We start from the raw sequence: 27,830 nt of genomic DNA on the forward strand, positions 1-27,830 counted from the left end.
TTTTTTACATTTTATTTTTATTTTTCCTTTAATTAAAAAAATTCCTTTCATCACAGCCTTAAAATCAATCAAAATAAACAGAGCTGCAGCAGACTGAAACAATGTCCCAGAGTCTGTACATATGGAAGGTTTAATTCACATAAAAATCAGTGCAGATCTTTTCCCAAAAGCAACAACCCATTCCCTTTCCCCCCTCCCCAATCCCCTTTTAAGAGGAGGAAAGGAGAACCTGAAATACAAGTCAAAGGGGAAAAGAATGGATAGATCAAGCAACAATAAAATCGGTATCATGTTTGTAAATATTCTTTTGAGCAGTTGCAGCAAAAAATAGCACCTTCAAAGGCTCTTTGTACAAGCTCTGTGGAAACCAAGGCTCTCCGAGGAGTGTAACCGGGTTAGAGACATGACATGATGTTTTGCTCGTGGGCAAGAATCACCTCCTCCAACTTTTAACTCTTTGGGCTTGCATACAGTTAGTGGAAAGAAATCAATACCTGTAGAAGGTGATTTATTCATCCCAAGAGAAGCACCTAAAATAGTTTAGATCTGCGGGAGATACCTTTCCTGTGGAAGGAAGCTGAATAACTAAAGGTGGGCAAAATTAATCCCTCCCGACTGACCTGACTTTCACTGGCATTTGTACTCCTAAATGGTTTGGGCATTCTTGGAGAAGGGAGGGATCCACGCCCTTACATTCCCTTCTAGCTTTTTTGGAAACTCTTGTTTTGCTCCGAGCCGTGACTCATTAGGGGATAAATCCCATGTGGCTCGTTAGACATGAGTGTTCACAAAGTTCAGGGTCAGATCTCCGTTCACTGTCTTGGTTCACAGTTTGATTCCTTCGATTACTGGATACAGAAAAGTGAAAGAGGAGACTATTCCTTTCTTGCACAGCAAAGTAGACATAAAGGTTAATCTTGGGGAATTCTGATTAAATGGATTTTGAACCCTTCTCTAATATTGACGCTTCCTTGTGCTTTGAAGTTCTGATCAGTCACTCCTGGAGCTGGTCTTTGCTGGGTGATGAATCAAAGCTAAGTGTAGAGGATCTTTGGATTTCCATGGAAAATGGGCGACAGAACTCTGGGGTCAGTGAGCTCCACCGCCTTGCCGTCTCCTGATCGCACACCAGGCCTTGCCAGTTGTGCGGAGCCGGTCCTCGGGCGCGTACTCCTGCCGGTGTCGTGGCTGACGTCAGTTATCGCAGCTCTGTGGAACTTGGTGCAACTGAGGGCTCTTCGTGACTGTTAATTATCCGGCCTAGCAGAGCAGCTTCTTCTTACAGGCTGGAGCTTTGGTGCTTTGATGAGGACCGAGTTGGCAGATCAACATGTCCCTAATCTGCCTTCCAGCAGACCGAACAAACCTTCCAGCAAAGAGCTAAAACTCTTGAGTCCCTGAGATCCTTTGCTTTTGCCAGAAGGCCAGGAATTGGCCTGGGTTGTTGGATGGGCTGGGCTGTGACACAAAGCCCTGACGCTGCAGCATCGCAGCGTGGAGACCAGATCGGCCGCTCTGCTAGAGCAGCCACAGTCGGTCAGATGCTTAAGAACCTGCTCAGAGCTGTCAGCAAGAGCCTGGGAGCTTCGCGGAGCAGGAGCAGCCTGAACTTAACCCGTCCCTGCACAGACCCCCAGGGCACTTGGAGCGGCCTCAGCCTGCAGCTGGGGCTTTTCTGCTCCTCCCACGCTCCACTCGGTTTCTTCAACAAAAAAGGGATGTAATGGTGGCAGGAGCAGCGTTCCTCCCTCCCCTCTCCCATCCTTCCTTCAACCAGTCCATGCACTCCTTGAACAAGCTCAGCACTTAAAGACTCGTATAGTTGCTTCTTTTCCCACCCCATCACCCCCAGCTTTGCTCCATTTACATCACAGCCACTGTTCGGTTCTTCCCGGGGCCTTCTGTTCGCTAGGGCTTCTTGCAGCTCGGATACCGATAGCTCCCGGTCCGCTGGAAACCATTCATTATTTTTCCTGAGGGGAGAATGGGGGCCCTGGGCTTCTTCCCAGCTTCGCCAATTGAAATTCAGTGCCAGCGTGGTGGGTCGGGAGGGGCAGGTGGGTTGGATGTTTGATGGCTTCTGCTCTCAGGGCCAAGATGTGGAGATGAGGGGAAATACCCAGAAATACGTAGTCTTCAAGTTTTCTAGGAGCATGTGGCTGAAACAATCAGACAGGGACCTGAGGGAGAGGGGGAGAGAGGCTGAAGAAGGCGGCTGAGGAGAGGGGCAGGAAGGCTGACGCCTTGTTTACTGCCTGCCCGGTGTCGGCACGCTCCTCCCGGCACGGTTGGACTGAGCGGCCGGGGGGGAGCGTGTGATGCAAATCCCTGGGAGCAGAGCTCTGCTGATTAGGGGCTCTGCCTCTAATGAGGGGCTTTGCCCCCTGTCCTTGCAGTGAATCTCTGCCACTTAGAAATTAGGAGGAAGTTTTCTTTAAGGGGACTTTCTGTCATTTTTTTGGAGAGTCAGGGGAGCTGTGAACTGTTTCCCTACAAGGGAATCAAGGAAAGTTATTTCCTATTGAAAAAGCAGGGAAGCAGGTACAGGCTTTTAAATTTTAAATTTAAAAATATTCCAGAGCCAGATCGAGGGCAGGTTCCTTAGTACGTTGCAGCCATGCAGAAAGAAGGATTTGGGGAGGGGGATTTAGCAAAAATCTTACATAATGCTCAGTGTTTTAACACCTGAGAAACAAGTACGTGGCAGGGGTGCTTCAGGAAAGAGCTTCCACTCCGTGCTGGGCTCTGTGCTGACGAAACCCTCGGGCACGAAGCCACAGTGGAGCTGTTACTCGGCTAAAGAATCCCCCACACTTTCTGCAGACCCTGAGCGCTTGACCACGGGGCACGATGACAGTGCTGGTGTGGGGGACAGCCAGCGTTTGTCACCCGCGTGCGCCCTGAGCTGGCAGAGAGTGAAGGTCCCGCGGCTCTGTCCCGACTAGCGTGGCTGGTGGTCCAGGTGTTTCTCTGAACTAGCCCGTGTGTCTCTAACCTGGCCCTGCGTGTCTCTAAACTGCCCCGGGCCGTGCAGCCACCCGACCCCGCAGAGCGCCAGGCCGGGAGCAGGGGTGCGACCCCCCGCCTTTGGCACCCGGGGCTCTCTCAGCACAGAACGTGCTGCGTCTGCCTGCCCGGGGCCAGACAGAACCTCAGTGAGGAGACCAGGGCAAGGTCGTGTGTGTGTGTGTGTGTGTGTGTGTCTGTGTCTGTGTGTCTGTGTGTGTGTGTGTGTGTGTGTCTGTCTGTCTGTCTGTGTGTGTCTGTGTGTGTCTGTGTCTGTGTCTGTGTCTGTGTGTGTGTGTGTGTCTGTCTGTCTGTGTCTGTGTGTGTCTGTGTCTGTGTCTGTGTCTGTGTCTGTGTGTGTGTGTGTGTCTGTGTGTGTGTGCGCAGGGGTTTAAGGGGTGTGCAACGACACCTGACCTTGACAAGCGTCCCGCAGTCACACGAAGCGAGAGCCCCGGGTTGGCCGCACGGTTCCTGCTCTCCCGTCACCTTCGGAGCAGAGAAACCGGGAGCCGCTGAACTGCGAACGCGAAGTGAGAGCGAAACGGTGGAGAGCGTGAAGGAGAGGAGCAACCAGGCAGTCGTCTTCCCTTTCACCAATCCCATGAGAGTCCCGGCTCCTCCGAGCCCCAGATGTGCTGCTCCGCCGGTGGATTCCACGGGGCAGACTGAGGAGGAGGAAGGGAGCGGTTCTGAGCGCCGCCTGCATTTGCCGTTTCACGTGAATGTTTTTCGTTGTAAACGTTTGCACGGTGCTGCAGAGGAGAGCTGAAAGGGAAGAAAGTCAGAAATCAAAATGAAAGGCTTTTGCAAATGTCCCTGAGGAGAAGTTGGGAATGATTTTCTGAAGTAAAAGCAGTCTGGAAATTTCCTTTGTGAAAGGGAGTTTCAGTTCTCTGCACAGCTCAACACCTTAATCCCTGACTTCTGTTTTAGGCAGCCAGCGCAGCCCCCGCCTCCCCCAGGCACACAGAGGAGTCAAACCACAGTCAGCGCTTCACGATACCGATTCCTACTTTACATTTAGAGCTGTTCTTGCACCGACGACTTCAGGCATTCAGCTCGCTCTGATTTATGTGCCAGCTCTTCAGGATCCAGGGAACCGAGGCTTTTCGTTCCCGTCCTTTCGACGATACCAAACATGGGTGCTGCGAGTAGAGTCGGTCGCTGAGCCCCGGCCCCTCTCGCTGTCACCGGTGCCGTTCCCTGGAGAGGCTCCGGCAGCTCCGTGGCCGCCGCAGTGCTGCGCTCAGCAGGGCCAGGGCCATCTGCCTGCCCTTCGCGGGGTCGTGGCAAGTGCAGTCCTTGGAGGACAGGAGATTCCCTCCGGGCTCAGGCATGCGGTGCATGAAGCAGAAAGAGATTTTGCTCTTCAAATTCTTGAGCTGCTTTTATAAAAACGTTTTGCTCGCGGTTGACACTGCTTGTTCCCCTTGCAAATTTTTCCTTGCTGTGCTGTGAAGCGCCCCGGGCGCACGCTCGCGTGGGGTGTTCCTGCTGAGCCACTGCGTCCCCTGATTTATGCTCGGCAGAGCCACCGGCTGAGTGCCGTGGTGCGGCCAGGTGAAGGGTGCCTGTGGGTGCCCTGGGGACGCTGCCTCTGCGGGGAGGCCGGGGCAGGTGCAGCAAGAGGAAAGGAGACAGGAGGGAAAGGTTTAAGCACTAGACAGGCATGAAAGCAAAATACAAACCCCCTCAGCTTCCAGGTGGACTCTGCACTTCATCCTGTTCTCTAGAGACCAGGTACAAGGAAACTCTTCATGTCCAACTTTGTTTTAGTCACCTGTTAACACCTGAACATTTGCTGCCCCATGCCCAGAGCAATTCTGAGGGGCTTTTTGACAAGAACAGCAACGCTCCCAGAGGGTTCAGAAGCTGAAATTACCGCTACAGCGCTTGAGCTTCATGTCTTGGAGATGACAGGGAGGTTGTCTCAGGTTGCAAAGCGCAGCCTTCCCCAGGCCGGCTGGACCGAAGCTCGAAGGTTCTGGGCTTGATTTTCTGGGCCGTGGCGGAAGTGAGGGCGAATCGCTGCCTTGGGACCATCCGAGTTGTCCGAGGCACTGAGGAGGTGGCAGCTGCAGGCCGGGCCTTAGAGAACAGCAAACCCTGGTTCTCGGCTGTTGTGAAGCCCTTCAGGCCTGTTTTCCGTTCGAGTGGCTTGTGTGATAAAACTCAGGCAGGCTCCAAAACCCTCACAAACTCTCCAAAAAAATCTGCTGGAATCCTTTTCAAAGGTTCTAGTGGCATTTCAAGGACAATTCCCTTCCTTCGGTGACTTAGGGGTGTTGCAGTACACGGGCTGCAAATCCATTCCCAAGGAAGGTCCCTTTTTATCGCAGCATCCTAAATTCCTCCCCATCCCCTGGTGCAAGGACCCCCCGGGGCAGCAGCGAGCTGGGCTGGAAGGAAGTTCCCCCTGCAGCCCACCCTCCCTGGTGGGAACGGCTTCCTCGGCGTAGGCGTGCGAAGAGATTACAGAGAATCACTGCAATTGCGGCTGAATCATTTTTATTATTGCAGTTTGTAGGTTTTTTTTTTTTTTTGAAAAAAAAGCAAAATTTCTATTCAGTCCTTTGGAAGGTGGTTCAGTCAGAGAAACGAAAGGGTGAGAATCAGCGTGTGTTCAGCGCCTGCCTTAGCGGTTTATATGGCCAAAGGGAGAATAACCTGTCGCTAACTGTGACCTGGCAGTGAACTGCACCCGCTGGGTGGGAGGAAACAGGCTCGAGCCACTTCCCCCTGCCCAGGGAAGGTTCCCCTGGCGCAGCCCCACCACAGCTTCCGCGTCGGTTCTCCGCTCGGGAACCTGCGCTCCAGAAGGGAGGAAACAGCAGCACTGACGTGACTGGCATGTTTGCCACACACACGCCACTCTTGCTCATAATTGGCTTTTTGTCTCTAATCCCAGAAGCGGGATTGACAGAGGGGAGAAGTTTGCAAAATTTAAAATAAATTTAAAAAAGAATAAGAAGAGGGCAGAATTATAGCCCATGTGGGAGAAGGGGAGAGGGATATCCTGATGTAGGGATGAGTTTAGAGATATTCTTGTGAAGCAGCCAATAACCCCCAGAGCCCTCCGCTCTGGCTCTGGTGCTGGGTCTCTCGGCCATGGTGGAGGCTGAGCCCAGGGTTGAAGTTTTCACAGCTCGGTAATCAGACCCGCTCGGAGTCTGGCATTTCTGCCTTGTGAAGAATTCCACAATTCAAATTTAATTTTGTTTTGAATGAAAACAATGTAAAAATTGCCTGTGGGAAAAACTGTCAGGCTTCTTGAAGGGGGGTGGTTGGTAAAACAAAATGTTTTATTTTGACTTGGAGAGATTTTTAAGGAAAAATTCACATTTTGTATAATACAAAAATATTCCCAAGTGAAAAATATACGTTTTCTACTCTGAAAACTCATGGTTTTTTTCTTCCTAAGTTATTCCTTTTCCTTGGGCCCCGCCAGAAATTATGCTTTCTAACAGGGAACATATTCTGAAAGAAAGTTTCCAATCAATTTTGGAAATAGTAAATCTTCACAAGATCCTCCTCAGCAGTGATGAGCTGCGAGAGGAGGAGGAGAGAGGAGGTGGGGAGAGGAGGAGGGAGCAGCCGATGTATGGATCAGATCTGGGATCTTGCCTTGTACAGTTTGAAAAATTGTCCTAAATGACCTGTTGTACTTGTGCTAGCCCGAGGTACTCTGTTCCCCACGGAGCGGAGGGGAAGAGCCGGGGTAAGACAGGAACAGGGGAGAGCGGGACATCTTCCAGGGCAAGAACACCGCACTGGGAGCAGAAGAGCTGCCGCTCCTCCCGCGGCGCCGTGGCTCAGTCCGGGGCAGCGCTCTGCTCTCCAAACAAAAATATCGCACCTCGAGCGGCATCGCGCTCGGCCCTTTAGGTTTGCAGACCAGAACTAGGAAATGGCCTCCTGGGTTTTGGCAGGATGAGAACTGCAACTCTGCCCAGGTTGGAAGGAGTTTCTTCCTACCTCAGCCCCAGCGTATCCTCCAAATCTGGTTCTAGTTACAGACTAAGAAGCCTTGCGCAGGTTGTGCTGGAGAGCAGAAACGGTCCCGTATTTGTGCCCGGCTCTGCCCAGTGTGTACCTCATCCCTTTTCTCTGGACAGCCGAGACCTAAAGACGACAACCCTGCGTCCAGGCCTCTGGGTCTTATCAGATGTGATTCAGTTCCGTAATCTGCTGGAGGCAGCAGTGAAATAAAGATGCCCTCGGTTACCCGTCTGCCAAAAAAAGTCACCTGTTTTGGGTGACCACACAATGTTTCATCCCCGCCTCCAGCACTGTTTTGACCCTCTTAATCAGCCAATTTTTTGATGATCTTGTTGCATAAGAGAGACTGGAGAGTGTTTAACGACCCGTGGCCAGTCGGGATCAGGGGTATTTCATGGTCCGTTCTGACATCCAGCAGAGCAGTCACAACACACATCCATCCCCATCGAGTGCAGTTCAAACCTCCGGGTTTTTACGCTAGCTTTCTTATTTTGAAAACAAGGCTATTTTTAATGCTGAATGTCACATCTGGAAAATATTTGCATATTTTTCTTGTTCTCGCGATCAAAGAGCTGAATGGGAAGGGTTTTATCAGAGTGGCTGACATGCATTCTTTTTTTTAATCTCTTTTAGGGATTATGTTTTTTTTCCTCTGATGCATCCAAACAGATCCTTCAAGTGACAGAAAAGGTAAGAAGAAAAATTGAGCAAAAATGCTGGAAGGGTGACGTGTATCCCCCTGGACAGCTGTAGCATCCAGCTCTGCGCCAAGAGCTCCGGCGGATGAGTGAGGCCTTGTCAGAACTGGCCTTTGCGAGGGGGCAGAGAGCCGTGCCGGAGCCGGGAACAAGTGAAAGAGCATTGCAAGGGCCAGATCTGAAGTTTATAAATAATAAGATCTTCAGGAACCTAGTGCCAACAGTAATAATTCTACCAGTAATTCGAAGAGGAAAGTGGGAGAAGGACTAGTTATAAAACCCAGAAATGCCTTCTCTGCAGCGCTGGCAACTGCACGTCGGCAACATGAGCCTGAAGAGTAAAGCTGACCAGACACAAGTGGAAGTAACCAATCTCCTGCCCAAGGGAGGTCAACCATTAAAAGAAAATAGACAACACCAACTGCGACCAGGAAATAACTCTGTTGGTTTTAATATTTTCATGGATTATTTGCAATGTAGGTAAGGGAATTAGGTTTCCTTTTTTTAAAAAAAAAAAGTAACAGTTGGATGTTACCACATTGGTGTACTTTAAGCCCTGTGAGACATCTTAACATCCTCCTTTCTTGTCTTTCTGCTTAAAGGCGTGAAAACTGAGCCACCTATTTAGCAAAGTGCTTGGCATCACCAAGATGAGGGTATTTGAGCTCTCTTACAGGCTCAGCTTTCATTTCAGTAGGCCTGATTCTGATCTTAGGGGAGCAACAAGCACTATCTGTTGCAGTCCGACTGGCAGGAACCGAGCCTGTGCATGCATGAGAGAGCAGAATCAAACCTACCAAAACTACTTTTGGCTCTTGGTTTCCGGCTGCCGCCTGTACATAACCCTGATTTTTCCATTTCCCCTCAGCTCAAAGAAAAGGGAAAAAAAAAAAAAATGAAATGAAAATGGCAAAGTCAGAAAACAACCCCCCCCCCCAAACAACCCATACGGGCTGTCTGTTAGATTCAAGGCTTTGATCCTCTATTTGCACAGAAAGGAAGACATAGAGCTGCTAACTCCCATTGCACGGGGCCACGGGGTTCTGTAAAGCGTCGACGGACGGACAGGATTAGTTGGAACACAGATTGCATACCTCTTGCCCTCCTTCTGGAGGGCTCTATATGTACCACAAGAATAACAGCTGCCGACCCCAGGAGTTCACAAAAGGGACCTGTGCCAGGACAGAACCCCGCTAGCTGCAGTCCAGCGAGCGCCTCTGACGACTCGCCTAAATCTTGAGGTCAGCCTGAACTTCCAAGCATCTTCAAGACAGTTCCTGGATAATGGGGACTTCCAAGCATTGGCTGGGACGGACACCTTTTTTTTTTGTCATTTATTTCCAAGAGGACAGTGAGGGAACAAGACGAGACTCTTGGTCAAGGAGCTGTAGTGCAGGATACAGCTCAGGCGTGAGAGCAGCAAAGCCAGGGCTTATACAGCGCAAGAGCATCTGTCCCCATTGTTATGCACGTGCTGCTCCAGGCATGCAGGGGCATTTTGTAGGAACTGGTGCTTTCTTCCGTCCTCCAAGCATGACAGAAGTTGGGGGCCTGCGGTGCAAAGGGTGCTCTTTAAAAAAGGAGGTATAAACTGTAACTGAATTTATTGGAACACAGGGTTGTTTCGTCAGGGGATGTGATGGAGGAAAGGAAGGGTTCAAGCTTTGAGAAGCAGAGTTGGGTGAGAACAGGCACCTTTTCACTCTTTTGAACACTGTAAATAATAATAATTAAAAAAAAAAGACCAAATGGCCGCCCTCCCCTGTCCCTCCCTCCCAATCCCAAGGCTTGCCTTCACATCATGCTCTTCCTGTACTGAGACTGTGAGCTCTGTTTGGGTTTTGAGTCCGACTGCTGCAGTTCAAACTGTTTGTACAGGTCCCTCAACTCTCTGATCTCCTGCAACACCCTCTTGGCTTGACTCCAGGTGGAGGAAGCCTCCCCCAGCAACCTCTCAGATTCCTGCAGGATCCTTTCAGAGTCCGACTTGGAAGATGATGAGGAAGAAGAGGTGGTGGTGGTGGTGCTGGTGTTGGAATCCTTGGTCTTTCTCTTGCCTTCCCCGTAGCCCTTCACCTCTGTCAGCAGTTCCTGAGTTTTTTCCAGTTTCAGTGCAACCAGTTCTTGTATCCGGGACAGCTGCTCTGGTTCTGCTGAGGCAAACTGAGCCTCCAGCCCCCTCCTCAGCACCGCCCGGTGCGTGGAAGAGTCCCGTCGAGACAGAATTTCTTCCATGGAGGCACATTTATTCTTTTCTGAGTGCGAGAGCTTTTTGGGGACCTGTGGTGTGTACATGGTCCCTTTGTCAAAGGAGTCATTGCGCTGCCCAGATCTGTCCCATGAGGTCACCTCCCGTCTCGGGAGGCTCCCTGTCCGGCCTTTCTCTGATGACTTGACGTTCTCTGAATCCGACCGGCGCCGGCCAGCAGTAAGATGTGCCACTGACTTATCCAGATCCACCCGGAAACTCTCTTCGCAGGTGCTGTGATCCTCCGGAGAGGCGTCTTCCTCCTGGATCAGGTCGAGTGTCAGCATGCCATCGGACGTTGAGGTAGATGCCTGAAGAAACAGACAAAGAAGAGCCGTGTTATCGCAGGAACGGGCATGGCTGCTCACTACTTCTGAGCGTCTCCTACACCGAAGATACACATCCTGGGATGCACAGATGGCCTGGGAATGCCAGCCAGTGTGACCTAGTGACAGAGCCCCAGATGTGCTGCGTTTGTGGTTCCGGCTGAGATCAGATCAGCTGAAGGGCCTTGGACAGCCCATCTATGCTCACCCATGACTGCGTTCCCCAGCTGCGCGACTCTTCTCCAGCGGGAACATGAAGGAGCATCAGGAAAACGGGGGTCAGTGCTGGCAGGCTACCACTTGGCACAAGGGTCTGCACAACACAGTGCTCTACAAGACCGGAGGACTAGAGCTGATGACCCAGGACAGCCCTGGGTCTTACAACAGTTTTTAGTTCAGGCCAGAGGTCAAAAACCGGGGCTCTTCTTGCATTTAAATGAAGCACTTAGAAGGGAATTTTACCTAAAGACGTGTCTGGAATTTGTTATACGTACCACAGCCATCAAATGTCCCCGCGTTGGAGGGCGTCGGGAGTGCTGTATTTTTGCTCTGTCACGTGTTGGGTGGGCGAGGTAGCTGTCCTCTTCGACAGTAACCTAAAGGGGTGACAAAGGCCAGTGAACATCTGGGAGCACAGGGAGTATGAGCCATTCCTAGGCTCTGTAGCTGTAATCAGCCAGATGCTCTGTGGCAGATCATTTATTCCTCCAGGATTCCCTTTCTCCCGCGACCCAGCTGTGTGCTGAGGGTGAACTTCTCCCACATCCCCCCAGGCCAGGACCCTTCGCTAAAGGCTGTCAGGCGGGAGCACTCGGCAGGCGGAAGTTTGGGTTGCAAACAGTGAATCCTGAACTCGAATACAGAGTCTGCAGTTCCGTGGTGCAAAGGAGACCTGCGCTCCCCACCTGAACCACACCTGGTGCTGAACCAGGAAGGCAACGCGCTCCCGACCTGCTAACTCGCTGGATTCCTCCGGCTGCCGAGCTGTGCTGGGATGGCGACTGCTGTTCCTGGGTGGCTACAGTCTGTAACAGCCTCCCTAGGCAGCTGCCCGGGCACACACAGACTCACAGCTTTGTAAAACCTGCCTGCACAGTGTCGACAACACGCTGGTCCCAAGGGCTGTCCCTGGTCCAGGCCTCGCAGGTGGGACTCGCTGGGCTGGGTGCTTACAAGGATGCGCAGAAGGAGATTTGCAGGGAATGGGGTGTGGGAATCCAGCCTTAGAGTCTTAGAGTGTTTCCCCAGTCTCTCCCCTCTGCGTCTTGAGGGGATCAGATCTACTTAAGTCATTCCTGACAATTATCTGTCGAATCTGTAAAGATTTCCGTGACAGACTCTCCTTGAAGCAATCTATACCATTGTTTGCTCTGCTGCTTTCTGCTCTACAGCTTTTCCTGTGCTCTGACCTTCATTTTTCTTCACTACAGGGTTTTGTGTTGCCATCCAAGAGAACAAACAGCGTCACAGCAGTGGGCCGCCTGTATTGCCGTAACTTGAATGTGGATGAGCTAGATCTGAGGTAGATCTAAACCGAAGAATAGTGTCATGAAGCATTAATGAGAGACAGCATCCAAACGCTCTTTCAAACTGCAGCCCCGGAAGCGCGGGGCACAGCCTTCTCAAAGCAGTGATCACTCACGCTGGAGTAAACTATGTGGGGATGCTCATACTGATCTAAACCCGGCCTCTGTCAGCTCAGCTGTGGTTGTAAGTGTACGCTTGGTCTCTAGGAGGAGGCTGAACTGATGTGGCTTTGTTCTTTTTTTCTAGTAGAAGCTGCTTTGCATAATTGTGGTAGTTACTTTGGGAGCTTCATGCAGCAATAATGCTGCCGCTTTGGTAGGAGCTGCGCTAGCGACGCTTCGTGTGGACGTGTTCTCACGTAGGCAGGGCTGTCCCGACCCGGGGCCCGCCTATCGCTGTCCCACAGTGCCTCATCTCTCGGGTTGTCCCTTCTTTTTTCACTAAATGGAGAGCCTGACTTGTCTTGACAGAAATATATATGCCATACAGTGCTGAGAAGGCAAGATTAAACATTCCTGGTTTGACCCTTGACCCGCAGGAGAGGATCGGTGAAGTTGAAATGCCCAGCAAGTCCCTTTCCTCCAGCCAACCACTGGAAATGGAAGTTGCTCTTGGAGATGGTGGCTGAGAGGGGAGGGGTTGGCGGGATGAAGATGGACTGAGGTGGGCTGACAGATGGTGCCATGCTATCAGGGTGCTCTGGAGATAGCGTGGGACTATCTCGGTTTTCAGTTAATTCCTTAATTCAGTCCCACCACTTAAAGCTCATTTGCCAACATGAGCGCGCTGCACGTGCAGCGGGTGGGAGGAACGACTCTCCGAAGCCCTGGGAAACCGTTCCAAACATAGTGCCACCATCCCTGCGCGAGGCAAGGCTGGGCTTTGTGTGTGCCGGGGAGGGGACGGGGCCTCGGCAGCTGCCCCTTGGCCCGGCTCTGCCGTCAGGGCTGCGTATTCATCCCGGGGCTGGGGGGACCAAACCATCCCAGCCCTTGGAGAGCTCGCTCTGTAGGTGTTGGTGGCTGTGTCTGAGGGTCTACAAAACCCCAGTGGCTTTGTGCTCCTTGTGAATAGGAAATGGAGAGGGTAGGAGGGGCTGCTGCTGCCTCCAGCAGTCTCAAATCTTCACCCGAGATGAGACAATGGAGCCTGGGCCCAGCCCTGAGTCCCGCTCACCTCATCTAGGATGCGGTTTTTAGCCCGTGTGATTGCCGAGTTGAGGGCGTTAATCCAGGACTCTTTCTCTTCTGGACTCACAGCCAGGAAGATCAGATTTGGTGCCTACAAAAGAGGGAATTCAGGTCAGTGCCAGTGACTAAACTCGTACAGAGGCGCTTTCACACTGTCCCTGCCCACAGCCAAGCTACCCGGCCTCGCAGCTGCCTTGCTTTAATTTCGACCTGATCCTCCAGTCCTGCAAAACGGCGCTGGGCTGCCGCACGCTGCACCCGGCCTCGCCTCTTGCCAGCCCTCTGCAATACAAACTTGCCAGTTCCTCCCAATACCCAGCTTTTCAAACCAAAGCCTGTGTGCCATATTTACTTCCCTCGTGGCTGCAGCTCCTCCTTCCCCCTCTTTGCCTTCCCACACACCATCCTAGATTTTGCCCTCATCAAAGGATGATGCAGCCTTTCTGTGCATCTGCTGCTCACATGCCATTTATCTGTTGCCACCTCGGATTTTGACAGAGGCTGTTAGACAAGCAGCTACAGTAGGTGCCCACAGAAGGAGCTGGATTTTCCATACTTTGATATGTCAGAAGCACACTGAGGGCAGAGCGGTTCTGAAAATACGGCATCTACAGGGGATCCAGGATCCTTAAGGGTATTTTTTGTTGGATAATCAGTAGAAATGAGTTTTAGCCTCCACAGCATTTTGTTCCGTTCCCTCCGTTGCTCAGGGCACTTGGGGACAGTGCAGCCGCTTTCCATTTTCCCCTTCCCTTTTCACATTTCACGGTGTTATACAATCCTTATCAGCGTGGGGCGGGCAAGCTTGGTCTACTGAAACAAGTCAGAATTGATAGTGTAAATCCAGCTCACGTGTGTGGCTGTGGGTGGGTGCGTGCCAGAGACAGCTTGTAGTTAGAGACTGGATCTCTTTTTGCAGTGGCAACTGAGACCTCGTGGGAAGTCCAGCTCCTAGGTAGCAGTGCCCGCATTCTGGCACTTTTTAGTTTTCCTCTGGGCAGAAAGTACTCCTGGGACAAATTCCCGTGCAGCTCTTTTGATGCTGCCCAAATCTGGGCAGCGAACCCAAGGAGCAGCAGCATCCCTCCCTTCCCTGCCCCCCGCCCCGTGACTGAACAAGTGCAGTCAGCTAAACCACAGCTGCCAGGAGCGGCGGCAGGGAAACGGCTTTGTCCTTGCTCCTGGCACGTGTTCTGACACCTTCCCAAAGTCGGAATGCTCCCAGGGAAACCAGCTCAGCGCTTGGTTGGATTTACTCTGTACACCAGAGGCCCCAGTCCTCTCCCAGCAGAAACACGGCTCCTCCCTCCTCCTCTCACTGTTGCTGTCGGTCCTGACGTGGTCAGTGGATGTTCACAGGTATTAAACGACTCAATCTGGGCTCCTACACAGCTCGGCCTGGCCAGTGCCAGCCCCAGCCGGTGTGGCCAGCAGCGAGGGCCAGCCTGCCCACCCCGGGGCCCAGTGCCTTTCTCGGGCTGGCGGCGTGCTGGGGAGCAAAGCTTACCGTGTTTCCAGGCTGTCTGGAGTGGGCGAGGGTAAATTTGCTGTGGTTCTTTTTACTTCTGCTTTTGGACTTCCTGAGCTCTTCACATTTCTCATAATCACTCAGGTCAAACATTTCCTGTATGTTTTTTTCATCTTTTACCTGCAAAACAAAAATAAAATGACAGCGTTGCAGATGTCGGAGAGGCAGTAACGGGGCTGCTGCTGCTGCAAGCCCGCGGGTGCCTGGCTGGAGCCGTGTCTGCACGGGGGGTTTGAACGCACAGAATTCGTGCTGCAGCCTCTGGTGTGTTCTGCGGTCACCGAAACCTTGTGCAAGTGTCTTCCACCTTAAGACACAACTGCAGTAATAGCACTATTAGCTGGGGAGTGCTGCGCTTGGTTTTGGGGGGAGAAGCAGCGATTTTAACACAATAGTTTTGACTTGAGTCTATTCTGGAATGAAGGGGTTGTATTTCGAAGGATAACTTGAAAATCGTAGTCTCCTAGGTTAATTCCTGCTTTGCTACAGATTCCTTTGGGACTTAACTGCCTCTCCCACCCCCAAAGTTCCCAGAGCTCGGCTGAACTGACTCGCAGGTGTGATCAGACACAGTGTTTGTGCTTGTGGACCCTCAAAATGAACAGGATTTACTCCAGCAGCAAGGAGAGGACCCTGTCTGCTCGGAGGAGGCTCGTGCGGAGGCAGGAGATGCCGGGAGGAGGTGGACTTTCATCTGCTGATTAAAAGGGGCAATCACATTAGCGCTTGTTGCTTTTCTGGAGACAGCATAACAAAAGTTTGAGGGATAAAGATTAGCACTTCCTATTTTTAACCTGGTGGTATTACCGAAGCCTGTGCTGACAGCTGATTTGGGGGGTGGATGAAGCACATCCAGTCCCAGATTACTGACACGCTGCGCGTGCTGCTCTCCCCCGCTGCCGAGCCTCATCCCTTGCGAAGGGGCTCCGGGCAGAAGCCATCAGGCACCAGTGAGGGCCCAGATCAAGGGTTTTGTTTGGGCTTTCACTGCTGGGTGATGGCCAGGCCCCAGCAACCTTCAGCAGCCAGGGTCTTCGTGGGAAGTTTCAAGAAGGGAGTGCTAGGGCTTGGCCTTCGCTGGCAGAGGCACCAGCTCTGGGGGCACCAACAGCAGAAGGACACGGACCTGCTCGAGTGGGGCCAGAGGAGGCCACGAAGATGCTCGGGGGGCTGGAGCACCCCCCTGTGAGGACGGGCTGAGAGAGTTGGGGGGTTCAGCTGGAGAAGAGAAGGCTCCGGGGAGACCTTAGAGGTCCCTCCCAACCCAAACCAGTCTGTGGTGCTGTGATTCTGTCCTCACACCCCGCTCCTACACCAGGGCAGCTCTACTCTTTCTGCAGTAAACAGAAGAATGTAGGTAACTGGGATGGGAGAGAACTTGGTTTTGCGTGTCCGCTAAGGACAGAGCCGTAGCAGACTCAGATCCACGTCGATCTGCTTAATCCAACTCCAGGCTGGGATCTGCAGTGGAGTTTGAGTAACTCAGGTGCCAGAAGGGCAGATGGTGATGAGGTCGTAGCTCTCGGATTCCTTGCGAGGACTCCACCCCATTTGTTTCCTCCCTAGTTTTGGGAAGCACTGAAGGAATTCCCCATGATCTTTTTAGTAGAATTTAAACAAAGAGGCTGAGTAAGGTGCTGTAAGCAGCTTTCTAACCAGACACACAGATAAAATGATCCTCAGGCCTTGCATAACGCCTGCAGTCCCCCCTCTATCCTTCTTCCCTCTATCCCCGACTTTGTCTTCACGAACGAGGAGGCAGCCACTGTACACACCCACTGCTGAAGCCCCTGTTGCTTATTTCTGCTCACAAAGCCACGGTGAATGGGCCCTTATGGACAGACACGGAAATGCCTCTCGCAGATAACGTCTATACATCCTCCCTGTGCATTTCTAATCGGCTTTTATCTCTTCCCAGCACCACCCTCTTTCCAAGAATCTTGGCTGAATTCAACCCTATTCATTTGCAGCAGGAAAAGCCGATCCCCCCCCGAGCCCCCAGCTGTGACCCAGCGGCTGAGGCAGAAATCCTTCCTCCAGATGTTGGCTCATGTGGGTCGCTGGGACTTCCCCAGCCCTCCGCTCCTTTCTCAGACACTGTGAACTCAGGGGAGCCGGGACTCAAACATCCCCTCGAGGAATATTTACGGGAGGCTGTCGATTACGGGTGTAATTGGTTCGGATCAACACCCTTGGGGTGCAGTTAGTCCTTGAAAACACTTGAACTTGGTGCCTTTGCGCCGCTTTCTGCACGGCACACGCACAGGCGATGTATCGCTTCCGCCAGAGCGCCCTATGCGGGCGCAGACCCCTTCTCAAACGCTTAAGGACTGAGAATAAGCAACATCTATTTGCATTAAATGATGACGCTGGGGTCCCATTTCTAAGTTTCAGCCAAGGTGGGCAGGTTCATCCTCCCCCAGGGTATTTTGTGGGGGTGGGTCGCACGTGGCAACTGTTCAGGATGTGAGTCAGGTGCCTCCGGGTCCGTCTGCCCTTCAGCCAGAGCTGCAGCCCAGGAGCAAAGGCAGGTTTGCGCTCACTTTGAATTGATTCCCTCTCGAACACAGCCTTGGTAGTATAATGAGGCCATAAAGTGAGTGGGGCTGTAATTCAGTCATTTGAACGTGGCTTTGTTCTGCCTTGGTGGTGGGAGGAGGACTCGGCCTCGGCCTGAGACGGGCTCCGCTGCGGTGACGCAGTGGCGGTGATTTCCCGGGGCGCGGGAAGGACAACGGTCTGCTCTCGCGAGGGCCACTGCCAACGGATTGCCCCCCTCTCTCCTGCACTGAGACATGCAGGCAGAGGAGTAAGCGAAATAACAGAGCAGCCAGTGTGTACAGAGTGAAACTAGAGAGAGGGAAGGTGAAAGGCAAACTTCAAAAGTACCAGCCAGCTCTTTTGTCCTTTGTGGGAGGCTACCGAGGCCAAGGAGAGGGAGGTGGTGGGCACGAATTACAGAGCAGAGCAAGCTCAGAGGCAGGAGAGGATGAGTGCTCAGAGGCTGTAAAATATTTTTACATCCTCTGTAAAAAAAAGAAGAAAAAAGCAACCCCTGAAGATCCACAAAACTGCTGGAACCACACGGTCAGCAAAGCCTAAACCCCGGTCACCTACATTGGCAGGAGGTGGGTGACAAACCTGCGGGGTGTCTGCCCTCCTCCACAATTTCAGGGAGGTTGGAGCCACCCAAATAAAACCCTTCAGGTTTCACCAGCAGAGAATTTGGTTGGATGCGTTCCCAGCGCGCCGGCAACGCGCAGGCCTTTGGATAACGTTTTGGAGACCTCTGGGAGGAAGCGGCCGTGGGTGTCGGTTCTCAGGAGGAGGGGAGGAAGCGCGATGGCTCCGTCCCGAGCTGTGGGTTGTCAGGGAACGGCGGCGGCAGCGCAGCACCAGGGAGCTTCGTTCAGGTCCGGGTGAGCTGCCACAGCTCCTCACGCACCCGGGGTGCTGGCTCTGAGGCGTTAAGCCCAGTGCTGGAGATTTACTGTGACCATTACGTTTGCTTGTTTGTTTTCTTCTTTGCCGAACACAGATTTTTGGAAGTGAGGGGTGATTTTTAGTCTCAGATGCTGAACTTGAAACTCTTTGAGTTCTGGGAAGGGCTGACCATCTCCTCTGAACAGTCTTCAGTCTGGTTCCCCATCCCCAGACTTTGGGGGGGTTCTCCATCCCCAGACAGTTTGTTTCTTGCTCTCTAACTTGCAGGGAAGGCAGCTTAAACCGGCTCCCCAGGGCCTGACAGTTCCTCTTTTCTACAGCTCCTTCTAGGGAGTCAAGAAAAAGCTTCCCTGTCTGGGAGGGGTCTCCTCTCCTGCCCGCTGCAGGGCTCTGCACACCCGCCTGTGAAGCAGCCGGGGCTCTGTGGGTATTTTGTGGATCCTGCTGCTTTCACTAATCGTTCTTAAGGTCTCTCACACTGTAGTTTGAGGCTGAGAGGAATCAGGGACCGCTTGGCTTAAGGTGCTAAGAAGGGAGAGGCCTGGAGGGTTGATTTTGGCAAAATCATGCCTAGCTGGGAGGTGGCCAGCAGGTCTTTCCTTCCTCACAGCTGCTGAGTGCCTGGCATGCAGCGAGCTGTCAGGTCTGGGAGCCTCATGGGCAGGTAGGTCCTGCACTCCTCGCCCTGCAGGAAGCTCTGGATTGAAAGGATTATGGTATATAAATCCCAGGAACTGCTGCCATGGCTGTCTGCTGGCTTTGCTCTCCGTATTGTACCTGCCCTAGGCGCGTGGAACACTTTCTTGTCCTGGGGTTCAGCCTTGTTCCTCTCCACCTTCCCAGAAATGCTCCCACACTCCCCCCAGGCGAGGGAAGGGAAAATGAGGCACAGAGAAGGAACCCGAGGTGTCCCCCACCACCTAAGCCAAAGCCAGGTCCCTAAAGCAGGGTTCGTTAGACCCCAGAGCCATTAGACCAGACGGTCCCCGCACCCCCCGTGGCAGCTGCCACTGCTTGGGGTGTAGCTCGGCTGCGGGCAGCCACGCAGCCAGCGGCTAATCTGGGCCCGCGGTCAGCGGCGAGACGTGCTGAGGCCGACATTGCTGGCGCGTCGCTGCGGGTCAAGGAGAGGAGCTGCATTCCTGACACGCCTCGGCCCCGCAGCTGCTGCCCCAGCAGGGTCAGCCCCACGCGACGCCAGCACTCCCTGCGCCCGCGGGCCGTGGCGAGCCTCTGGCCACGTAGGGGGTCAGAACAGCAGCCACGGCGCCCAAGTACCTTCTCCCAAAGGCTCGTAGGGCTTATTTCTGGCCTTCCAGCTAGTCACGCTTCCAAAGGCCTGTTTTCTCCCGTTCTGGCAATGGGAGGATCCCTAAAGTGGTGTAAAAGAACTGTCCCTTGGATGTCTTGCTGACAGAGAGTTAAAATTCCCTCCCTCATCAAGTTGTCACCTGCAACAACTCCGAACCTCCTCGATTCAGGTCCAGGCTGTGTTTTGGGGCCAAACCAAGGACAGTCGCTCAGTCCCCAGGCAAAGCTCTGTGGTTTTCCTTAGGTTGGTTTGGTGGAGATTTGTTTGAGCAGTTCCCTGTTGAGATGTGAAATGGCTCAAAGCAAATGCGGAAGGTACAGAAAATCACAAGACACCGAGTGTAACGTATCCACGAGACATTCAAGAGGTCATAATGTGGCTCAGGGCGTAACGAGAAACCTACAGATTTTCTGTAAAGCTGAATATCCAAACATGGGCAGCCTTGGGGACAGCATCAGCCAGCATGTTCCCCTCTCGAGCTGAGAGGAAAGTTTCACTTCCTCAAGCTGAGCGGTTCTACCCTCTAGCAAGGGACAGAAATTTCTGCAGAGTTTAGCTAAAATCAGGCTGGCCCTAAGCCAGGACTCCAGCCGTGTGGGCACCACCGGCTCTGGGATGCAGCACCGGTGAGGGGGCTGGCAGGGGATGGGGGAGACCTGACTTTAACGTCCCGTCACTGGCTCCTCGTCCTTCTCAGTTCCCCGGCGGCAAGAGGGAGGTAACTGCGCGGTTCTGGTCCGCAAGGGAACTAGAAGAAGCGATACAGGGAGCGTTGGGAGAGTTTCATGTGTTGCAATAAGAGACCTGCAAAATGCCGCGGACACGGGGTGGAACGGTCCCTGTACAGTGGGACACGGCAGATGGTTCGCTCCTTCCTTCTTCAGTTCCAGTTAATGTGTGCGGGTGGGGAGAAGATGGGGATATAGATTGTGGGTTTGTGCAGTCGCTGGCGCAGCAGGAGCCTGGTTTTGGCCAGAGCCTCTGGGCCTTGGTGGCACAGAAATGGCCCCTCTGCACACCCACGTCCTGAGCGGGACGCTGCACCCGCAGCTCCGGGGTGTGGGCACGACCCTCCTGCCTGCTCACGTCTGGATTGCTGCCCTGGGCTAGCGAGGGGGTGGCGGCACAAAGTTGCCAGCATCTACTCCAGCCCCTTGCCCCAGAGAGTCGGCAGCCAAGGCTACCAGAAACACGGGCCCCTGAGAAGCCGCTGGCCCCTGAAGAACGTCCTGAAACCAGCTTTTCTGCATCCCAGCACTGCGCTTGAACCCCGAGGCCGTGCTGCCTCCTCTCCCACGCTCCCCCTGTTCCAGGCAGAGAGAGTCAGGCTGCGTGTCCTTTCTGCCCACGTGGCCTTTGACCCCCTCCCTGGCTGTGCAGGACGGTGTCGTCGAGACAGAAAAGACACTTGGCTGCAAGTTTTCACCTTGCTCGGCAGAGTGTAGAGCGGAGCCGGGCCGAGCAGCGGGAGGAAGAAGGGAAAGGGCGGCTGGAAAGAGCGAGAGCAGGAGAGGTGCAGAAGGGCAGCGGGTCCCGGCCAGGCAGCCACAGACTCTTGTTGTGTAGCCAAAAGCCGGGGGTTTACGCACCAGACTGACACTCGGCGCTGCCGCTGTCCCTAAACACGTCTGTGATTGCCCGGCTCTAACCCCTTGCGCGCGCTGAACGCGACGGACACCGACGTATTTTCCTCACCTACCAACCGCAGACGTGACAGAGGTGGCAAACGCGGCCCCCCCCGCACGCAGAGACGTTCACCACCTGCAGATGCACCCCCTGAACCTCGCCGCAGCTCCGGGCGTGCGAGCAGCACGTGCACAGAAACACCACAAATACTTTGCAGGCTCCAGCACACGCGTGAACCACGTATGTGACTCTAGACACGACTTCAAATATGCCCCCCCCTGCACACACACACACACACACACACACGCCCCTTCCAGGCAGGGAGAGGGTTGTGCAGTGTTTGCTGGTGCTGTAACAAATGAGGAGCGAGAACAGACTACTTCTCAAGTGCTCTTGTGCTAATTGAGTCGCTGCTTTTGGTAGCAAACAAGAAAAGGCTTAAGGAAGCCCCGAGAAGCGTTTCCTCATTAACATCTCCTCGTCACAGAGTCCGTTCATGCTGTCTGGACAAGCCCTGGGCTTCCTGACAGGAAGTGGTAGGAGCCCAGCTGTGTCTGCCTCAGTCCGACTGCGATTCCCAAGTGCAAAGCGATCACAAAGCTGTGCTAGAAACAAGAGAACAATTACCAGAAATTTGCAGGGGAGGAGGGAACCGCTGTGGAGGAGAGCAAGAGGAAAAAGATGCAAAAATGATACCGAGGAGGTGCTGCTCGGCGGAGCTCAGCTGCCTTCAGCACTTCTTGCCTGGCGCGGTTCTGCCCTGAATGCTTTTTTTGGCTGATGACCAAATGCTAAATAATGAAGGTGTTTTTTTTTTTTTTTGCATAAGTTCACCGAGTTCGGCTTGCAGCAGGGGTACGGATCGCTGGGCAGGCTCTGAGCCCCCGGCTGGGCAAGGACTGAGCCTCAGCTCCCATTTTGGTGCATGGTTGGAAGAGCAAAAGGTTCTGGGTGTGGGAGAGGGTTTCACAGCTTCCAAAGGTAAAAGAACATCCCTCCAAAGCCCTGTTTGCATTTTCCAGGTGTATCAGCTGGTCTGATAAAATATATTTCCTCTCCTTAGAGACTTGGTTTCTGCCAGGGAGAAAGCCCAGGAGTCTGTCAGGCGTTCACATCTTCTAACCAAAATAAATAAATCAGGGCTAGCCCAGGTCCTGAAAAAGCACAGAGATTCCCAGCAGGAATCAATGTGGATGTTGATGGGATTTTGATAATCTGCCTGCCTGTGGGAGTCAGCCTTCCCTATCCCTTCAGCCCTTCCAGATATCAGACCCGTGCTCGGCTCCGAGCAGTTTCACTGCTCCGCGTTGTCTTCGTGCAACATCAGCACCTGCCCTGAGCTGACGTCTTCCCCGCGGGATCCCACGGGGGGTGACAGACAATTCCCCCTTCCTTGGCACCTTGTGCCTCAGGGAGAGGAGTATTATTAGCCCTGCATTCCAGATGGAGAAATTCAGGCAAAAGTAAATAAATGTCTGGTTCGAATTCATTTAGGGAGTGCGTGGCAGAAGGGAGGAGAGCATCCAGGAGTGCTGGTATTTAACCCCTTCTTCTGCGGTAATCTGAGCTGGCGGGGAGAGGCTGGGAGTCCTGCTTTACCCGCTAAACAACCTGCCTCCTGTTCTAGAGCAGCTGCTGAGCTTAAGAGAAGCTGACAAGGAACACTGAGGTTAACACGAGAGTTAACTCATCAGCTCCATCCACCAAATCCACGGTGCTCCGATGGCTTTGATGGAGCAAAAATAATTTATAGCAGAAAAGGACTTTGATCTTTTGCTGAAACAGACAGTTGAGTCTCCTCTCCTGTCACTGCAGGAATCGGGCTGAGATTCAACCTGTCTAGTGGCCGTTTCCACTGGAGTTTTCTGTTCACGTCTCCTCAGGGTCTCCACTATTTAATTCTCTCTCTGGCTGCATCCAGCAGCCCCACGGCCAGTGGCAGGGATTCACGAGCGCAGAGGCCTTTCTCCGGAGCAGCGAAGAGCCTCTCACACAACTCATCAGCGCAACCCAGCAGTGGCTCCATTTTCTCCACTGGGCATAATCTGATGTGTGAAAAAACAAAAGAGGCTCCATCCTGTTCTGCTTGACAAACCCCAATTTATTCAGCTATTTGTGGGAGCTGCAGGCACCTGCTGCCAGGAAAAGCGAGCGCGCAGAGGGAGCCTCGTGCTCCAGGAGCAGAGCTCTGCCACACGCGTTAAGACGTCAGGACAGGAGGGAGCGCTGGCTGCCGCCCTCCCCGGGGCACATCTCAGCTCCTGTTGGTACACAAAGGTCCAGGCAGCACCAAAAACCTGCACTGTGTGTTCAAAGCCCCGTCATGTCTTTGAACAGAAAGCGTGGGGAGCGCAGAGCGACCGGCAGCGCCGCCACACGCGTGGCCTCCGTCCGTCCACGCACACAGGGACGTGCTCACCCCGGCGGGCAGCGCCGGGCACGGTCCCGGCTGCCGGAGCCGCCGCGTATCCGGAGGTTGTCGGAGATGCCAGAGCCCGTGGCACAGGCGCATCCTTCCTTCCCGCAGGCACACGGCGCACATGCAGGCAGCCAGATGTTACCTCTGTAACCACATTTCTACACAACCCCAGATTCTTCCATATAAAGACATAGGCAGTCGCTGCCTCATGTTATTTATGGTCTTTCACACACATACTCGTACACGTAGAGCCACAGCACTGCCTCGGTTGCACAAGCATGAGTTTTTTTCCCCCTAAAGAAATACATGCACGCTCCCTGAAAAAAATACAAGTGCTCCTTGTTCAGAACTAGCACCCGCACGGCCCCTCAGCCAGCTCGTCCCTCCTCTGGGCTCAGAGCACAGACATTTGAGCAGTAGCTACCTGGACGTATTTGGGAGGGAGGGAGGGACAGACAGACATCTTTTTCCTGCACATCCTCACTGGTGGTGATTCCTGTAGGAACATTCTCGCTGGCGCAGGTTTTCCTGCTCCTGAGCCAAGCAGAGCCTTTGGCCGTCAGTTTATTCCCCAGGGTTCAAACAGTTGAGGTACCAGAGAGAGTCATCACCACCCACCCGGCAGCACTGGGTGTGCGGGACATCCCAGCGGTCCCGCAGCCCGGGGCGGTCCAGCTGGTGATGTCAGGGTGGTCAGGATTCTGGAGAACACTCTTTGTTTTCCCAGGCAAAATCCAGAGTATTTCCTACCAAAGGGAGGGTTTGCACACTGCGGACGGGAGCGCGTTGGGCCGCACAGCGCGGCTTTGCTGTCCCGGAGAGCCGCTGCGGGGGCCGGATTCCTCCCTCCACACACCCGCAGGACTCTGTCCCCCGCTGAATGGTGCTGAGAGGGACCCTAAAAAGTTCCCGTGCCTGTCTCTAAGTCCCCCCAAACCCACTTAAGCAACGTCCCTGCTAACTCAGCTACGAGTGTCGGTGTTATTCAGTCCCATCGCTGATCCTGCGCCTTCACACCTCTCGAAGGGCCGCGCAGCTCCCGCCAACGCTCCCACGCAGCCGCCCAACCTACAGGGACTTTACCACCCCAGAGCCGCCCAGTCCAGCCTATTCCCAGTCCCTTCCCGGCGGTTCCAGCTGTGTGGGCCCAGCCGATGCAGCCTGATCCGAGCCGGCAGCTCCCCTACCATTTGCCCTTGGTCATGGTTACTTCTCTTTTCCAAGTCCTGGCTCTAAAAGCACAACGCTCCAGTTCGATCCCCGTTAACTGGGCTGAAGCGCACGGTTCCGCTCAACCCCGTGCTTCGGCGCTGCCCTGAGTCGGGGCCCCGGTACGGAAGAACCATTGACCCAGGCTGGTAAAATCCTTCCAGCCACAGAATCTGTCTGTCGAGCAGTTTCTAAACTCTGATCTGTGGCCCCGGAACTGCTCGTAAGAGCCACGCGGGACCAGCAGGCCTGCTGTTGGGAAACACACACCGCACGGGCTGGAAAATTTGGAAGGACCACAGATCAAAGGAGATCCGAACCGCTCGCCGTGTGCTCTCGCATCCATCTAACGTTTCCCATCCATAAATTTATAGATTCATCACAGGTTTAATGTCTCATTACCACTGGTGTTGCCTACAGTGTCTAACCTTCGCCTTACTGTGTCTCCTCACCTGAGCATCGCCCAGGCGCCCGCAGGCAACGTTTATTCCCCGCACGCGCGTCTCTCCGGTTCCGGAGCAGAACGGGAGCGAGCTGTGAGATGCCAACACGTACCCACGCGCGACCTGGCCTTTCACTCCACTTTTAGGCTATTTCTGTGCTCTAATAACCCCTGATCCATCTGCACTTTGCCATGCCCCGTGATTCAATTAGCCTCTAAATCAAATTATGCCTGGCGCTCTGCGCCCTATTATCTCTCCAGATCCTAAACTGATAAAGCCGGGCCTGGCAGCCGCCTCTGAACAACAGGCCGCCCTGCAACGCCCGTCGGAGTAACCTCCACTTCGGGGAGGAAACTGAGACCCAGATGTGTATTTTCACCCCAAATGCCCCGTCCCCTCTGACAGCGGCCTGGCTCCAAACAGCCCCCGTGCCCCTGCGTGGGGGCACACACCTCTCGCTGAGTTTTTTCAAGGGTAATCGGAGGGGGGAGTAGCTGTTGCCTGGGGATTTCTGCCTGATGAATTTATCAAGACAAAAACTAAAGGGGGGAGGCTGCGCAAGGACAGCCGGGTCCCAGCCTGCCAGAGCCTGCAACGCTCAGCCTGATAGTCACATCCAATTAAGTCTAATGTAAACACTCCATTAAAGCCCAAACCTCAGCCTATGTGGAGCGGAGCCGAGGGGGAGGAGAGGGGGGCATGTTTTTCAACAAGGTGGTTAAATTTCCCTGTTGTCCTCTTGCGGGGTGGTTGAGGGGGAAGAAAATACAAGAGATAAGGGCCCCGTGAATGGCTCGATTCCAGCTGGGAGACCACAGTTATTTCCAAACAGAGCAGGGCAGCAGCTGGGAACAAGACCACTGTCGAACTTAATGACAGAGGACAGGCACAGAGGGAAGCTGGCATCGCCGTTCCACCGCCGCGGCGAGAAGGACGAGGGGTTTAACTCTGGCCAAGTGAATCCTTTCATGTGTCCAGCGCTGGGAAAATGTCTCCCAGCCGGGGCTGTCTGGGAGAGGCGCTGCTGGAGCTGACACACCAACCCAGGCCGGGTTCCTCCGGTGCCGGCTCGGGGAGAGGAGAAGCCCCCCAGAACCCTCCGATGGAGGGGCGATGGCTGGGCAGGGGCGCGGGGAAGGGCTGGGGCTGCTCGGCGGGTGCTTTTCATATGCAAAGGGAAGGAAGGGGGGATGGGAAAGGAAAATGAAACCGATCCTACCTCCTTCTCCGAGATGTAAAGCTGATCTCCCTTCAAAACCACATAACGGTTTTTCCAGATTTCCCTAAAAATGCCTTTCCCGCAAAATTTCCGCACCCAGCCGACCTTCTCTGGCTGCACAGATTGCTGGTTTCCATCCTGGTGCCCCTAACACAAAGAGAGAGGCAAGAAAATGGGGGAAAATGGTATTATTCGTGGTTTTACACTCCTCTTCTCCCCCCCTCCCTCTTTGCCCAACTTTCGCCTCCCCCTCCCTCCGGCCCCTCTCTCCACCGAAGCTGGGACCGAGGTACTTTGCTCGATTCACTCTACATAGATTTTTCTGCTGCAGACATGAAGCCACAACAATAATACCGAGGGGACGATGCAAAAATCGCAGGCAGGGTTCCACTGTGCATTATATAAGAAAGGCTGTTACGTTATATTCGCCTCATGCAACGTGCATTTGCACATGGAAAGAGGAACAGGAGGGTGTCGGGGAGAATTTAAACGAGCTGATTTTTTGACTGCAGTGGAAATTGCATTTTTGAGCCTTTTCTCAATCCTAGAGGTGAAATCTATGTTTGGGTTTATATTTAAGATTTCTGCATAGGCAGCGATAAGATCTCTGGGCGCAGCAGACACACGCAGGCGGCACAGAGCAGACAGAGCGACGGAGAGATGGTGTCTCCGTATTTTATCGTTTCCTTGTGATCAAAAATGAAAACTGCCTGCCTACATCGCTCCGCGCTGAGCGGAGAATAGTATCTGCTGGCCGATTCGGGAGGAAGGAGAGGCGCTGGGCAGCAGGAGAGCCGGGTGCTGGGTTTGGTTTGGTTTGGATCTGGTTGGGGGTTGTTGTTTTTTTTTTTTCTTCCAAGGCAAGGGCGGGGGGAGCAGAGGCAAAGCGAACAACTGGAAATCAAGCCCCCCTCCCCAAAACATCCGGGAGCCTCCCCCACCCCACCGTGCCCCAAAGAAGAACCGATTCGACTCACCCTTTTCGCAGAATTATTTTTTTTCATCATTCCTTGGTGTGCTGCGCTGGAGGGAGATTGGGGGGGGGGATCAGAGAGGGGGCTCCCGGCGGCCTCCTCTTGGGGAGAGCGTGGCTGGGAAATACACAGGGTACCTCCTCGTCCTCCCTCTCTGCCTTCACCCTTTGTGGATTACAGGAGCTCTCTAGTTACATGAAGACCAGCCCGCCTCTGTAACACATCCTTAGCCACACAGACACAGCATCCCCCCCCACCAACCGGCACCGCCACCACCATCACTGAGCTCTCGTGGGCTTGCACTGGGCTGGCCTGGGCTCCCGAGCTCCATCTATAGCCGTGCGCGTATGACGTCTGGAGTTCACAATAAAGGGCGAATCGCAGCCCACGAGGGTTTTTCTTCTTTGTTTCTGACTCACTGCTGATGCGAGTGGCTGGATGCGAGTGTGGCGAGGCTGGGGTCAGCCGGGGGGACGGCAGCAGACAGCGCCTTGGCCGATGTTCCCCCCTCCCCGCCGCGGCCGAGCCGCATTTCTGGCTCTGTCACAGGTCACTGCAAAACTTCCTGGGAGATGGAAAAGCGGCCAGGTGGCACTGAGAGGGTTTTCTGCCAAAAAAAAAAAAAAGAAGTGGCTGAGTGTTTAGAAGTTTAAACAAAA

General features: G+C 53.7%; 1 protein-coding gene across 4 annotated transcripts; it reads right to left on the bottom strand.

The window, feature by feature from the left end:
• PLEKHO1 (pleckstrin homology domain containing O1) lies at positions 1-27,772 on the bottom strand. Of its 4 annotated transcripts, XR_012626719.1 has the most exons (8): positions 27,175-27,770; positions 26,198-26,344; positions 14,505-14,645; positions 12,984-13,088; positions 10,775-10,876; positions 9,499-10,265; positions 3,424-3,774; positions 1-2,180 (listed from the first exon to the last, which is right to left on the bottom strand). XR_012626719.1 is itself a non-coding variant. In XM_074853128.1 (7 exons), the coding sequence occupies exons 1-6, from the start codon at positions 27,202-27,204 to the stop codon at positions 9,501-9,503; spliced, it is 1,290 nt and encodes a 429-aa protein (XP_074709229.1). In that variant the 5' UTR covers positions 27,205-27,770; the 3' UTR covers positions 1-3,774; positions 9,499-9,500. The 4 variants fall into 4 exon arrangements, 3 of the variants coding, with proteins under 3 accessions (XP_074709229.1, XP_074709230.1, XP_074709228.1); XM_074853128.1 differs by having other exon boundaries at positions 1-3,774; XM_074853129.1 differs by lacking the exons at positions 1-2,180; positions 3,424-3,774 and having other exon boundaries at positions 8,133-10,265; positions 26,198-26,335; positions 27,175-27,772.
• Between the last annotated feature and the right edge of the window lie 58 nt (positions 27,773-27,830).

This window comes from Strix uralensis, chromosome 32 (assembly GCF_047716275.1).
Source record: "Strix uralensis isolate ZFMK-TIS-50842 chromosome 32, bStrUra1, whole genome shotgun sequence".
Taxonomy (NCBI): domain Eukaryota; kingdom Metazoa; phylum Chordata; class Aves; order Strigiformes; family Strigidae; genus Strix; species Strix uralensis.

Excerpts from the sequence above, each read along its gene's own strand:
- PLEKHO1 (XM_074853128.1), bottom strand. The coding sequence starts at position 27,204 with ATGATGAAAAAAAATAATTCTGCGAAAAGG. Across the intron at positions 13,089-14,504 it reads CCAGACAGCCTGGAAACACG|GCACCAAATCTGATCTTCCT; the intron begins GTAAGCTTTGCT and ends CCTCTTTTGTAG. Across the intron at positions 10,266-10,774 it reads GGGGACATTTGATGGCTGTG|GCATCTACCTCAACGTCCGA; the intron begins GTACGTATAACA and ends CTGTTTCTTCAG.